General features: G+C 38.0%; 1 protein-coding gene across 2 annotated transcripts; it reads left to right on the forward strand.

Moving 5' to 3' along the window:
- The first annotated feature begins 1,826 nt into the window (after positions 1-1,826).
- On the forward strand, positions 1,827-13,562 carry si:dkey-8e10.3 (serine/threonine-protein kinase SBK1). Of its 2 annotated transcripts, none has more exons than XM_052093754.1 (4): positions 1,827-1,958; positions 3,833-4,013; positions 4,872-5,074; positions 11,682-13,562. In XM_052093754.1, exons 2-4 carry the CDS (start codon positions 3,845-3,847, stop codon positions 12,327-12,329), a joined length of 1,020 nt encoding a protein of 339 aa, XP_051949714.1. In that variant the 5' UTR covers positions 1,827-1,958; positions 3,833-3,844; the 3' UTR covers positions 12,330-13,562. The 2 variants fall into 2 exon arrangements, with proteins under 2 accessions (XP_051949714.1, XP_051949715.1); XM_052093755.1 differs by having other exon boundaries at positions 1,865-1,958; positions 3,837-4,013.
- The last annotated feature ends 1,171 nt before the right edge of the window (positions 13,563-14,733 follow it).

A 14,733-nucleotide genomic window follows, 5' to 3' on the forward strand; every position in this document is an offset into this window, starting at 1 on the left:
AGACGGGTGTCTCCCTCCATCCTGAAGGTGTGCATGGCTGTTAAAGCAGCGTATCATGATACACTGGATGGGAGACCCTCACGGCAGCATGACCTGCTCACCAGGTTCCTCAAGGGAGCGAGGAGATTAAATCCTCCTTGGCCGCGCCTGATTCCCCATTGGGATCTCTCTGTGGTCCTACCTGCCCTACAGAGAGCCCCCTTGAACCCCTGGAGCAGGCCAAGCTCAGCACTTTGTCACTGAAGACGGCCATCCTGGTGGCGCTCACCTCTATCAAGAGGGTTGGGGACCTGCAGGCGCTCTCTACAAGCAGTGAATGCCTGGAGTTCAGGCCGGCACACTCTCACGTGATCTTGAGACCACGGCACGGTTACATGCCCAAAGTTCCCACCACTCCCTTTTGGGATCAGGTGGTGAACCTGCAAGCACTCATTGGATTATGGATGCCATTTCTTTGTCTTACCAATCACAAGAACTTGGGAGTCCAGGCACACTCCACTAGAGGTGTTGCGTCCTCCTGGGCACTGGCGAGGGGCTCCTCTCTAACAGACATATGCAGTGCAGCGGGTTGGGCTACACCCAATACCTTTGCGAGGTTCTACAACCTGCGCATAGAAACAGTTTTGACCGTATTACAGGGTAACAACAGGTAGGCCAGGCAGCCGGTTAGGTGTATCACTTGCATTAGCACTTTTACCCTTTCAAGGTGATAATGTGGGCTATCTTGTCCACAACAGTTTCCCGCAACTGGTAAAACACGAGTAATGCTGCCTGGCCCAGTACTCGTGGTATGCCCCTTTTCAGGTGAGCCTGTGTACTTGGGCTCAGTGCTCCATACGTGGTGATTCCCCCCTCGGTAATCCCATATTATGCATTTCCACTGTTCGGTTTCCTCTCTGTGAATTCAGTGTTTCCCCTCAACAGAACTTCTGCCTCGGCCACTGTTGCTGTGTACTCTATCCGTTGATAGGGTTCTCCACAGTGACATCCTTCCATATGTGAACATTCTCGTCGGTAAGTCCATGTGAAATATTCTCCACATGTTAACCTCCCTCTGGTAGAATGTGGTCTTGGTAGTGCTCTCCTTCCTCGAGAGGGAAGAGCACTTCACCAGCGCTATTCTAGCAGGTGCCCCTAGCAGGGCGGGAAATTGCTTAATACAAAAATCAGGAATGGCAACCGCCTGCAGTCTCCTTGGGTAAGTGTCTCCCTCCCACCATTATCGGGACCAGGGAGACGCCTTACCTAACTCGCTGGAAGGACATGTTTGAGCACTCACTGTAAGGCAGGCAGCAGCCTTCCCATGTCAGCTCCTCCTGAATACAGTGTCTCTTTCATAAAAGCACTGCAGAATGGGGATAAAAATAGAATCTGATGAAGCAGAGAAAGTATGCTCTCTAGCTTTGATTAGACTGATGAACTGTTCTTTGAAGAGAGATGTTATGTACAACCCCATGTGTGACCTTAACCCTAACACAAAAAGCACAATTGCTCCACCTCGATTAAACAATTTCTTGTTGCCTAATATAAATCTTCTGTCATTTTTTTGTGCGAGAATGTGCATATGCATATCTGGTGATTTATGATACACAGTATATGATAATGTCTCAGCTTTAGCTTGTACAGGTGCTGTACAGTAAATGAATGTGCATATGTGTGAGATAGGTTGAGCATGTGTGTGATATACACGTATATAAGTGAACATTAGGGAACGTGGAGTCTGAGTTTAGTCGTGAATCGGTTTACTTGTGTGGGTGCGGGTGGAGTCAGCATCAGAGAAGTGCAACTCTTCCCAGAGTAGGTTCTTCTTCCATATAAAGCTTTACAGGAGCACTCTGCTCAAAGCTCTTCATCGAACAGGAGTCCTCACTCCAAGCACTCTGCATTGGCTTCGGCTGCTGCACTGGTTCTATTGCTGTCTGGTTGTGCACTCTGATCCTTTGCACAGCTGCAGAGAGGTGAGAGAGAGTGAGATACTTTACTACACAGCTTACAATGGCAGACATACATTGTAGATAAAGTTGATTCCTGTGCATTTTTGTGCATGTTTGTGGAGACATGTTTTTTTGGTGCAAGTCTGTATTAGCAATTTTAAATGAGAAATGCTGTTTTATGTATGCAAGCAGTTCGTTTTTGCATTGCTTTAATCTGACATAGTGATTTGTTTTCTAGCTTTGCCAAGGCAGTTGGTAAGACATTTGTGAGGAATATATATTTTGTGATATTAAAGCAACATTTTTAATTGTCAGTTTTGTTCAAAATAATTTTGGAACATTTTAAATGTATATTGAACTTTTGTGAATAGTTTTCTCCAAAAGATATCATTGGACTTCTCAAACATATTGTTTGAGAAGAAAATTTTTGACAGAAATGTATTTCTTCTTTTTTATTTCTGTGAATATTAATTTGCACAGCTCAGGCTATTAGTGCAAAATCAAAACATAATTTATGGAATTAACTCCTGTTTATTTATTTATTTTTTTTTATTAGCAGAAAACTCTTAGTAATTTTTGAATGGAAGAACAGTGATGCAGTGCAACTTTCGCTTTAAAGCAACATGCTCATTGAAGTTTAGAAAGAAAGAAAGAAAAGAAAGAACTACAACAGTACATCCTGTATTAAGTTTTAAACATGTTTTGTATGCACACATGAATGCATGTAGTGAGTGTTTGGAATCTCAGTGGGAACATGTTGATTGTTCAGTGATGAGTGAAGTGCACAAACAGATACAGTGTGGCGAGATTTTACAAGAGACGACACAAACAGACTCTAGTTCAAAGCAATACTCAGCAACTGCAACATACAAGACTTTCAAAAGCTCATAATATAATATTGTTTTGTAAAAATAACAATAATAATTTTGACATAAAAAGATGATTTATTTGATACGCTTAGAGTAAAAAGGCACTTTCCAAAATTGGTTGAAGAATGCAGCGGAAATTTCAATTGTATTTTACATTAGAAGCTGGAAGTTGTTGCGCTTATTACATATAATTATTCAGAGTATAAATATTAGATTAACTTACACTTTAGTATCTATTAAATTTGCCATAAATTGGAAATATGCCTTTTGCACAGGCATAAAACATAACCAGCATATATGATATACACGCTAAACATAAACAGAAACAAGTAAACATTAAACATATACTATAAATTCACTTTAAAAATATACTTTAAAATGACAAAATAATTTCATGGATAAAAGGACTTTTACTTTAAAAATTACTACCAGTGGAACAAAGGATTATTTTGTATATTGTTTTTTGTTTTTGTATTATTACTAGGGTTATAATAATAAAAATCGATTTACAAGTTGCTTGACAAAATTAAATAAGTACCAATACATTTTATATGACTTTTTAAATTTGTATTACCACTATTCCGTGTGTAGAATAATTTTGTCTGGGAATTTTTAAACCCTGTGAAATTTCACAGAATCTAAAGAGCATGCAAAATTAGAGAGTGTTTCTTGGTTTTTCTGTTACGTTCAGTTTCTTAACATAATAAATGCATTAGGTATCTTGGACAAAATTAACAATCATCATTTAAAGCATGCATTAATGTTGGTTAATGTTAATTATTAAAAATTTAATTAATTATTTAATTGCATTAAATAATGGTAATTTTAAAATAACAATCTTTTTTTTTTTTTTTTTTTTTAAATGTGTAAGTAATATGTTAAAATTTGAATGAACCAAGATTAAGAACTGTGGTAAAAATGTATTGTTCGTGGTTAGTTCATGTTAACTAATGTTGTTAACTAATGTTAACAAGTACAACCTTATTGTAAATGTTAACCAATCTGTATTTATTTATTGTTTCCAATAAGACAGGAGGTACAATGATTGAGCTGGACTCAGTAGAGGAGGGCAGCAGTCTGATAGACGAGCTGATGAAGTTGACTTCTCAGAGTTTATGTCATCTAGAGATAAAAGAACATTTTAATATCATTAAAGAAATCGGCCGAGGCAAATATGGTCAAGTTCTGCTGGTCACCCACCGCTGCAAGGGTACGTCATTGAGAACATTTATTAATCAAGAGACAGTTGAATGAATTGTCATTTTGACTTGAATTTTTCACAAGTAAGAAGTGTTCTTGCAGTTTTGCTGTTTTTTGAAACTTCACTTGTTCAATCAAATCTGCCCATTAAAAGTACACTAATTGGTGTATAACAACATAGACATTTGAATAAAACCTTTTAATTTAGATGTTGCACATTATTTATAGTGAGCCAATTTCTATACAAAAAGTGTGGGAATTGTATTATTATTATTATTATTATTATTATAATTGAAAAAAGTCAAAGAAGAAATCAATTTTGATTCACCCTTTAAGACTTTCAAAAACTACAAAAAAGAAACATGTAATACCCTATACATATATTGCACATTGCACATTGCACATGTACTATGGTAATACCATTTTATTTAGCACATATACCATAGTGATACCATGGTATTCTTTCATGTACCTTGTAGTATCATGTAAATACAGTGCTATATGAATACTGGAATCATTTAGTACCTTGGTATATCTCAAAGTACCATGGTACTACTATTTGATACAATAAATTCACCATGTTACCGCCTCTGAAATTTTAGTAAGGGAACTCTTCGTACCATGCCAAAAATAACAATAATTGAGATCTGTGCTGACATGCAATGTAAATCAAACACTCCCTCCCTGCCTTGTTCTCCCACAAACAGCCCATATTCCCATGAAATCATCAAGACAAGAATGCTTTCCACTTAAGTAATGACCATGTGTCATTTTATGCATCTCTAGAGATGTTGATCTAAACCTATAGTAATCCAAAAGCACTACGTCCTATGATCATATTTCATTTTCACTGCTGATTGTGTTGCAGGGACACCAATGGCTCTTAAAGTGTTGCCAAAGGCCTCAACCAAGATGCAAGGCTTCCTGCGAGAGTACTGCATCTCCTTGCATCTGTCATGTCACCCCTGCATCGTTGGACTTTTTGGAATCGCCTTCCAGTCCAACGAACATTACGGATTTGCACAGGAGCTTGTTGTGGGACGGGACCTGTTCGCCATCATTCAGCCGCGGGTGAGTAGTCAGTCATCATAAGACTCGTCCTTTGATTCACATGGCCAACACCAGTTTCAACTGTTTTCTGAATAATTATTAGATCTCAGCACTTTCATTGTTGGCAACATGAACATCAATTAACATGAAAAACTAAACAGCCTTACTACTTACTACTCAGCTAACTTGAGGGCCGGATTTGGCCTGTAGGTCACCAGTTGAAGAGCCCTGTCATACATTTAAAAAATTGAAAACTCATTGAAAATATACGTCTTGACTATAGTTCAAGTCAAATTACCATGACTTAAAATCTGACATTTTTGTGACAATTAACCTTTTATATTTACTCTAAGAAGAGTTGTGGAAAAACTGAAAAAACAAATAATATACAAATTGTTCCCTTTATTTACACTTAACCTGCTTGAAGTTGTTCAACATTATAAGCTTCACCTAATGTTTTCATTAAGAAATGTACATGTTATGGTGAACATAGAGCTTGTTGTTTTAAACTATTTACTATAAGTTTCCCTTTCAATTGTTCCAGAGTGAAAACATTATTTTTGAATGCTGGTAAACAATTAATAATGTTATTTCTTTGTTCAAGTCACATATTTTGGCCTTGTTTTTCCATAACAGGTTGCTTGTTTTTCTTGCAGTATCTGATTTCCCACCCTTCGCACCATTTACTGTCATGGTGTACATACATTAAATAAAATATATATAAATACAGCATAATGTTATTTACCATTTGGAAAGGAGGCTGAAGAACGACAGATCCAAAATGAAATAATCACATTTATATTCAGAACAAACTGAAATGAAATACAATTTCAATTTTAAACACGACTCATCTCTCTCTCTCTCCCTCTCTCTCTCTCTCTCTCTCTCTCTCTCTCTCTATTAAATTCAATTCAATTCAATGGGCTTTATTGGCATGAAAGTTTCAAAAACAATGTTTCCAAAGCATCATATAGAATAAATAAAATAAAAACAAAATACCTCTCTCTCTCTCTCTCTCTCTCTCTCTCTCTCTCTCTCTCTCTCTCTCTCTCTCTCTCTCTCATTTTTTTAATGTCTTGGATGCCTTAGTCACTATTCACATTCACTGCATCATTTTTAAATGACAGATACTAAAGATTTTGTACAAGAAACTGACATTTTAAAAGAGTTACAAACTCATTCTGACATTACAAGATAGCACTTTACACTTTAAACTTGGCAACAGTCAAAGACAATGTATATAAAACTGTGCAAACAGTCAAACAAAGCAACCATATTACCTGTGTGATGCATGATGGGAAGAGGGTAAAATGTGACTGAACCACTGTTTTCTTGCAAAACCATTTTTCTCAATGTAGGCATTTTTGAACATAATTACAAAAAATTACAAAACTCTCCGCTGTGTTTGTTGGCTCAGTTTAAAAAAAAAAACTGAATATATTGTAGCTGCACAGAGAGGCATTACAATACTTGTGTTCCTGAAAGTTGTTTAAACATAGGGCTAAAAAAAAAAAAAAAAAAAAGATGTTTTATTATTTCTGTATTATTTACTTGACCAAAGAATAAATTGTGCATTGTAGTTATGCTGGCACTGCAACTTTACCAAAGTGACCAATTAATCATGGGCACCAAATCCTTAAAGTCACCCTGGTATATACTACTGCCCTGTTTACAGGCTAGGCATGTTCACATGCTTTTCAGACTGAATAAGAAGCAGACTCTACGCTTGACATATTTGGGTAATGTTCACATGTCCTCCTAGGAAATGTCGGAGGGTGTCATGTGCGAGTTAAAGAACTCAGCAGCTGTTTTTCTCTGTTAGCAGTCATGTCTCTGTTACTTCAGCAAACCCTGTGAAACCTTATGCCAGACACAATGAAGCCTGGAAAGATTTAAGAGGGCAATAACGCAGCAGGGGTTCCTAAACTCATGGAACATTATATGTTAATTTATCATGGCATGATGTAAACTTCTGAAAATTCAGTGGCTGCACAAAAGCAAAGTGTCAATATCAAACCATTGGATTATTTTTTAAACTAATTTGTGTGACGTAAAACGGTAACCATGGACAACAATTTTACTGCATTTATCAAGTTTGATTAATGTTATTTTTACATACATATCAGTTCATGGTAAGTCACAATAATTAGTACAGGATGGCAAAATCATAATAAATTGTTCAAGTTGGCTTCTTCAAAGACTTACGACTTTAACCCCATAGAGAAAAACAGACGAACCAATGAACAATGTTATACATTTTTTCCCCTGAAATTTAACCCCTAACTCAAACCTAAATCTAGCCATAATATTTTACCCCTCACACAAACCCTAAACCTAACCATGATATTAATATGAAAATAACTTGTGTACCAAAGAAGAAAGAAAACGGGTGAAATGAGTGAAGTGTGTTACGGTTTATTGACCTAGATCAGTCATTTGCATTGTATAAATAAATATGGAACGAGTAACCACAATTTTTCACAGAGGTTTCCTTTCCCAAAACAAAGTGTTGCATAGGAGGCTAGCGAAAATTTTATGTCTGTATTGAAATGATTTGAAATTCTGTTTGTGGTTTTTTGGACTCTATGGGAAGCCGGACGACATCTTACATGTTGTCATGAGGTTATGATTATACTGATCTATTTTCTATATTAAATTAATAAACCAACATTAACTAATGTTTACTAATGTTAATGAATAGAACCTTACTTTAAAGAGTTACCCATTTAATTTATATAAATTACTGAACTTATTGTCCCATTTCAGCTTAATAAACTATTAATTTATTCATCATTATTTTATTTTAGAGTGCTGCGTGACATAGGAGACACTAATGACCAGATACCATTGAACTAATATAACACAGCCTATTGACAATCGGCATAAAGTCTTGTCCACATTGCAGTTTATTCTGGCCAATGGCCACCAACATAGACCGAAATGGGGCTTTTTGACCCACCACAACATGATGTTTGGGATGAAAATCGGAAATAGCTTTGAGAGCATAGCGGATTATACAGATTTGCTCAGTGATATCATTTTAATATTTTTTTATGATTTGAGGCCATAAACCTCACAAACTTTTTCAAGTTCAGGTACTAATATTTCACTGGAAATGCTCATTGTAGTAGCCTGGAAATAAAACTTGTAAACCTGTGAATCTTGACGTCTAGACTTAGGCGTAATTTACAGTTGGGATGGGTGGGACATTTCCCAACCACTTTTTGCCTTTGCCAGTTTTATCCCCACAACTTTTTGAAATATCTTTCATCAGGTAAGTGTCTACTGCAATAGAAACATCTCCAGTTCTTGAGCAAGAGTTTCCATTTCTTTTGTGTGTGATAAAAAACAGTGGTGATCCAGCAGTAAAATGTGTTAAAATGTTAAGATTCATGCTCGCTTCGGCTGTTATCAGTGACGTTGAGTGACAGTGGAACTACTTGTACTGGAGGTGAAAACTTCACCATGAGACCAATCATTAATTCTGGCTAAAATCGTATTGATCCATGTATTTATCAATGACTAACAAAATACAAGAACTGCCAGTGTTACATGTACGGATCAAGATTTCAAATTAATTATGTGAAAAATATATTGGAGAATAGGTAATCAAGAATGAAAAATGTTAACACAATAAAATATTATTTAACATTATCATTCACAAACTAGTTTCAGTTTTTTACGATTGCTATGACAGATTTTTCAATCCTTTCAACAATTTTCCAAAACTCTTAACACAGTTAGCACTACATCCGTCTGTGTAAGCTATACTATTAACAAATTTCTTGTTGCTTTAACACAAAATCCATACAATTAACACAAATTTAAAATGCTTGAACTTCTTTTACACACAAGCTCAACCAAGACCAAAACAATGTAATTTTACAGTCAAATTTACAAATGCTTTCACACTGTATGTCAGAACAGATAACATCATGTTCTAAACATAACTTATGTAGGCTAAAGTCAAAGTGAACAGCTGTTCATATTGTGAATTGAAACACAAATATATTCCCTGTATCTTATTCCATTGCTAATGAGAAACAGCTTATTGAAGTTATGCAAATATATAAATCACAGCTGATTCCCATCTAGGAAGCACACTCAGGTGTTGAGGTTCTTTCAATCACATGATCATATGTTTTAAAAGAGGACTCTTTGGGCTGATCTTGTGTGGAAAAGGGAGAGGAGTGGGGCAAGGGCAAGGGCAAGGGCGAGGAGTGGGGCAAGGGCAAGGGCAAGGGCAAGGGCAAGGGCAAGGGAGAGGAGTGGGGCAAGGTAGAGGAGTGGGGCAAGGTAGAGGAGTTAGAATGCGTGGTGCCGCTCAAAGAAGGACCAGAGCTAGGGTAACTGATCAAATAAGAGCTACTATCATTGACCATGTCATAAACCACGGGCTATCATACAGAGTAGCTGGTGAACGAGTACAGCCAAATCTCAGCCGGGACACAGTGGCATCCATTGTCCGTATTTTCAGAGAAACCAACAGGTAGGATATTGCTTCTCCTACAGCAAAGTGTAAATAATTTTACCATTTATTAGAGTGACTGTATGCCTCCGGTCTCTAAAATGTAACTGTATTTTGTCCCTCTAAGGATTCAACGTCTACCTCCCTCAGGGGGCAGAGGAAAGCTCCTGAATGAAGAACAGGAACTTGCTATTGTCAACATGGTGATTGCTGACAATGAAATAAAACTAAAGGACATTCAGTCCAGAGTTGTAGAGGACAACCTTGTCTTTGGGAACATTGCAGCAATCAGCATAACATCCATTTCTCGGACTCTAGCTAAACACAGAGTTCGAATGAAACAACTATACAAAGTTCCTTTTGAAAGGAACAGTGAGCACATCAAAGAACTCCGTCACCAATACGTCCAGGTAAGGTTATGCAATACAGTCATTACTGTACTATACACAGTGTGTTTTGCAGTAAACTACTCTATAAACCTGGAGTACATTAGGACATACAGTAGATACACAGCAAAGCATTTACATACACTGTGTCTAATTACTTTCAGAGAGTCATGGAGTTGGAGGCCAATCAAGTCCCACATGAAATTATTTATGTTGACGAGGCTGGCTTCAACTTAGCAAAAAGGCGTCGCCGTGGGAGAAACATAATTGACAAAAGGGCCACAGTTACCGTGCCGGGCCAGAGAGGAGCCAACATTACCATGTGTGCCGCAATCTCCAACAACGGTGTACTCCTGCATAAATGTGAGATTGGCCCCTACAACACAGACCACCTTCTCCTGTTTTTAGAAGACCTGCACGAAAGACTGGTGCCAGAGGTAGAAAGGGGACAGGTGGGAGACCACTTGCCAATATATGTGATCATATGGGACAATGTGGCATTCCACCATTCCCGTGCAGTCACAGCCTGGTTTGAGGCCCATCCAAAGATGATGTCCCATTTCCTTGCCCCTTACTCCCCTTTCCTCAACCCCATTGAGGAGTTTTTCTCAGCCTGGAGATGGAAGGTTTTTGACCATCGTCCACATGACCAAATGTCCCTCCTGGATGCAATGGATGCTGCATGCCAAGACATCACAGCTGAACACTGCCAGGGGTGGATAAGGCATGCCAAAAGTTTCTTCCCACGATGCCTTGCCAGAGAAGATATCAGGTGTGATGTGGATGAGAACATGTGGCCAAATGCAGAAGACCGGAAAGATTAGAAGATTACTTTGTTTTTTAAATTATTATTCCAGTGCTTTTTCTGTTTGTATATCTTGCAGCAATGTCCTTTTGCAAATAAAGTCTTTACTGCAGCAATTCTGTCTCTGTCTTTTTTTTCAGAAACTGTACATTCTATAAAGCTACTCTGAGATGGTCATTCATTTTTTGTATTGAAGTTCTGCAGCAAAAGAAACAAAATGCATGCATTTACTAAACCCAACAAAACAAAAATGTAGAGAGGCATCAAAAGAAACTACAGTGCAAAACACAATCTATGATCAATACAATATACTGTCTATTGTATAAGGGCAGACCTGACACATAACACACGCAGACCTAATGCAGTTTCTGTAATTTCAGCTGATGATAGTGTTTTTTTGTCATTGTGTTATGATTGACTAAATGTTCCTGTTGGAAGAGAACATGTGTTAGTGTTTTGAATAATTATTTGATTTTGAAACATGTTTGCAGTGTTTTGTTAGACATAGTGTATTGTGTTAGTGTATTATTGTATTTTGAAAATTAGTTTTGGAGTTTAGTTTACAATGTGTGATTTTGAGCATGAAATTAACCGTTTTGCCAGTTGTGTGTTTTAGGTGTGTTGGTGCGTTAAGAGTTTAGGAAACTTGTTAAATGTATTGAAAAAAACTGTCATAGCGATTGGAAAAAAAACTGTAATATTCATGAGTTTTGCCACTTTGTGATGTCACCCCCGCCCCAACCCACCAGACTGTCCCCACCACTTTTTAGTACAATGTGGCGCCCCTGCTTCTAGATATTGGGTATAGCCAGCCAATTAGATTGCCGATTAAAAAAAAACACAATATTTGAGGACAATTATCATCAAATGCATTGTGAACAATTTGAGACCCAACCTTTGAACTTCCTTCTAAATTAACAACTTATTTTGATAGAGTTTTTGACCCTGCTTTTCTGTGTTTCTCTCAAGGTTGGCATCGCAGAATGTGCAGTCAAACGCTGTGCAGTTCAAATCTCTAGTGCTCTAGAGTTCATCCACCAGCGTGGGCTGGTCCACCGTGACATCAAGCCTGAGAATGTACTGCTACTGGATAACCATTGCAGACGGGTCAAACTAGCCGATTTTGGCCTCACCCAGAGACGCGGAACCCTTATCAGCTTCATATCAGGCACGCTTCCATACATGGCTCCAGAGTTGTGTGCCATGGTCTTGGAGGAAGGCCAGAAGGAGGTGAAAGCTCCTCCACTTAGTGTGGAACCCAGTCTAGACACCTGGGCTTTTGCTGTTCTACTATTCTGTATTCTCACCGGCTTCTTCCCTTGGGAACGTTGCAATGAGAGTGACGATTTCTACGAGGAGTTCGCAGACTGGCGGCGGGAACCAAAGAAGGCCTCTGTGCCGTCTCAGTGGAAAAGGTTCACGCCCGTGTGTGTTGAGATGTTTAGCATGATGTTGGCGGTGGATGCCAATGAAAGGTGCTCGGTAGGGAACGTTAAAGGTTATGTGGGTAAGGACTGGGTGCGAGCCAAGGGAGTTAATGGATGGGTGGGGGAAAATGGGGAGGTCAATACGCGCACGCCGAGTCCTTGCAGAAGTAGCCACAGCAATGAACAGTGATGATGTCATGTGATTCTTTGAGTGGCCAATGAGTGGTAATTGGTTTCCCATTGCAGCGCAAAGTACTTGAGCTGATTAGTGGACTAAAATAGCATTGCTTCGCACAGTATGCACACACAGTTATATATACAGTATATGCAAATATGCTGTTAATACTGCAGATCTTAAAGGAACATTCTGGGTTCAATACAAGTTAAGCTCTATCGACAGCAGCATTAGTGGCAAAATATTGATTATTACAAAAATTTATTTCAAATATCAACCATAAGATCTTTTAATTTCAAACCTCCTTTAAAAGAAAATAAAAATCTATATGGGTTCCAGTAAGGCTCTTACAATGGAAGTGAAAGGGGCCAATCCGTAAACGATAAAATACTCACTGTTTCAAAAGTATGGCCACAAGACGTAAATGATATGCATATTAAAATCATTTTAGTGTGGTAAAATTGCTTACTATCTTATCTGAGAATTGCTACATCCAATTTTACAACTTTGTTGCTATAAAAATTTAATGCACCATAAAATGACTGTAAAATGAGGATTTAAGCAACTAGACAGCTCAAGCAATCTTGATTTAACAGAATGCTTAATGTATTTCTACCTTTAAACCCTCAAAATATTGGTTCAAATTCACTTCCATTGTAAGTGCCTCACTGTAACTTTTGTTTTTGCCTCAATTGTTATTTTTTTAAAGTAGGGACAACTAGAAATTATATTATACAATTCTGGCAATTTGAGACAAATTTTGTATTGAATTAGAAATATACATTTAATTGCATTTATCCTGGAATATTGTACATTGTATTAGACACACATAAATGTTATATTTAATGCTATATAGCATATTATTGGGATGGTTTAGCTTTGAGATGTTTAATTACACATGTATATATTATATATAGTCCTATACATGTTTATTTGACCTTAGCAAAACCTTTATTAGCTATACATTTTTCTACCGGATACACACTTACTATTGTTGTGATTAATGTGAGGTGTTACAGTATGTGTTACAATAAAATGTCTTAAAATCATTTTTATTGTAAACAAAGATCTTTAATACAAAAAAAGGCATGTGGAAGGGCACAAAATTATCTGATGCTTTAAAATAAGTTTTTTGACTTTTGCTTTTAGAATTTTAAAGCATTTATTTCTAATAAATGTACACCCATTTGCACTAAAGACAACCATAACAATGCATTTAAATGTCATATCAATAAAAGTCAGGCTATGCCTATGATCAGTACATAAATAAATTCCCTAACTGTTTGTTTTCTTTTAGACAAACCTACAGATGTGATCATTGAGTAATAGGGTGGATTGTCAAAACTTTGAAACCCCCTCCATAAGTCATTCATTGCATTTCCTTTGAACCCCAGTCATTCATTACACATACCAACTACAACACTCTACATTTAACATTCAATAATCTTGGGGCATGTGTTGCAGCTGGTGAGGTATTGATGGATCCTAGGCTGGTGTTTGTTAAAGCCCGGCTCTAGAGAAACAATCCCAGTGGGGTCTCTTTACGCCAGAGGGTAGGAGGTAATTTGGCAGAAGCCTTGAGCTCAGAGGCTACCTTTGCTTTGCAGGATATTTAGAGGGTTAGACGAAACAAGATTGTGTTACCGCAGTTCCTTTGGGGTGGTCTGATCACACTCCAATCAAAGGCTTTCATTAATAAATCCTCCATTAAAGCCAAATGCATCAGGTTTAACTGCATAATTGATTCTTGACTAATCAGCAGTGCATTACAATCCATTTTAGTTAGTCTTCCAATGAAATACAAACACATGAAGTATCTTTAAAAGGTATTTAGACAATTTAGCTCACATGCGCGAGGAGTTTCCTCATTGTAAGCATTTTGAACGGTCTTTTTGCGAACACCTTGTTCAAAACCCTGAGATCTAATATTGGTCTGAGGCCGCCGTCTTTCTTGGGGACAAGAAAATAACGGCTGTAAAACCCCGACTCACTCAGAGAAGGTGGCACTCTCTCTATGGCCCTTTTGCACAGAAGGTTTGCTATTTCTGAACGAAGCATGCACGCTGCTTCCGTGTTCACAGTAGTTTCGAGCCGCGCTCTGAAGCGGGGAGGGCGGCGATCGAACTGTAGCAAATAGCCCTGTTTTATTGTGCTTAACACCCATTTGGAAATCCCTGGGATAGCTTTCCACGCTTTGAAGCGTAACGCTAGAGGGTGAATGGCCAAGTCGCATGACTGCTCGCAGACAGCAGGGACAGGCTGTTCTGAGAGTGACTTCCCGATTGAGGTGAATGGGGAAAGAGTCACATCTGTGAAGTGATGCGCGAGCATAGTCACGGGCATGGGACTTACATACAGAGAGGTGTTTGCTGGCCGTGTGACAGAGCAGGCAGAGAAGGGGCGCGCGCACGGATTCGTG

Source organism: Xyrauchen texanus, chromosome 27 (assembly GCF_025860055.1).
Source record: "Xyrauchen texanus isolate HMW12.3.18 chromosome 27, RBS_HiC_50CHRs, whole genome shotgun sequence".
NCBI classification, from domain to species: Eukaryota; Metazoa; Chordata; class Actinopteri; order Cypriniformes; family Catostomidae; genus Xyrauchen; species Xyrauchen texanus.

What these genes read in the sequence shown, in the direction of transcription:
- si:dkey-8e10.3 (XM_052093754.1), top strand. Translation starts at nt 3,845, where the DNA reads ATGATTGAGCTGGACTCAGTAGAGGAGGGCAGCAGTCTGATAGACGAG. An exon ending in GGTCACCCACCGCTGCAAGG is followed by an intron (nt 4,014 to 4,871) that starts GTACGTCATTGA and finishes ATTGTGTTGCAG; the next exon opens with GGACACCAATGGCTCTTAAA. An exon ending in TCGCCATCATTCAGCCGCGG is followed by an intron (nt 5,075 to 11,681) that starts GTGAGTAGTCAG and finishes GTTTCTCTCAAG; the next exon opens with GTTGGCATCGCAGAATGTGC.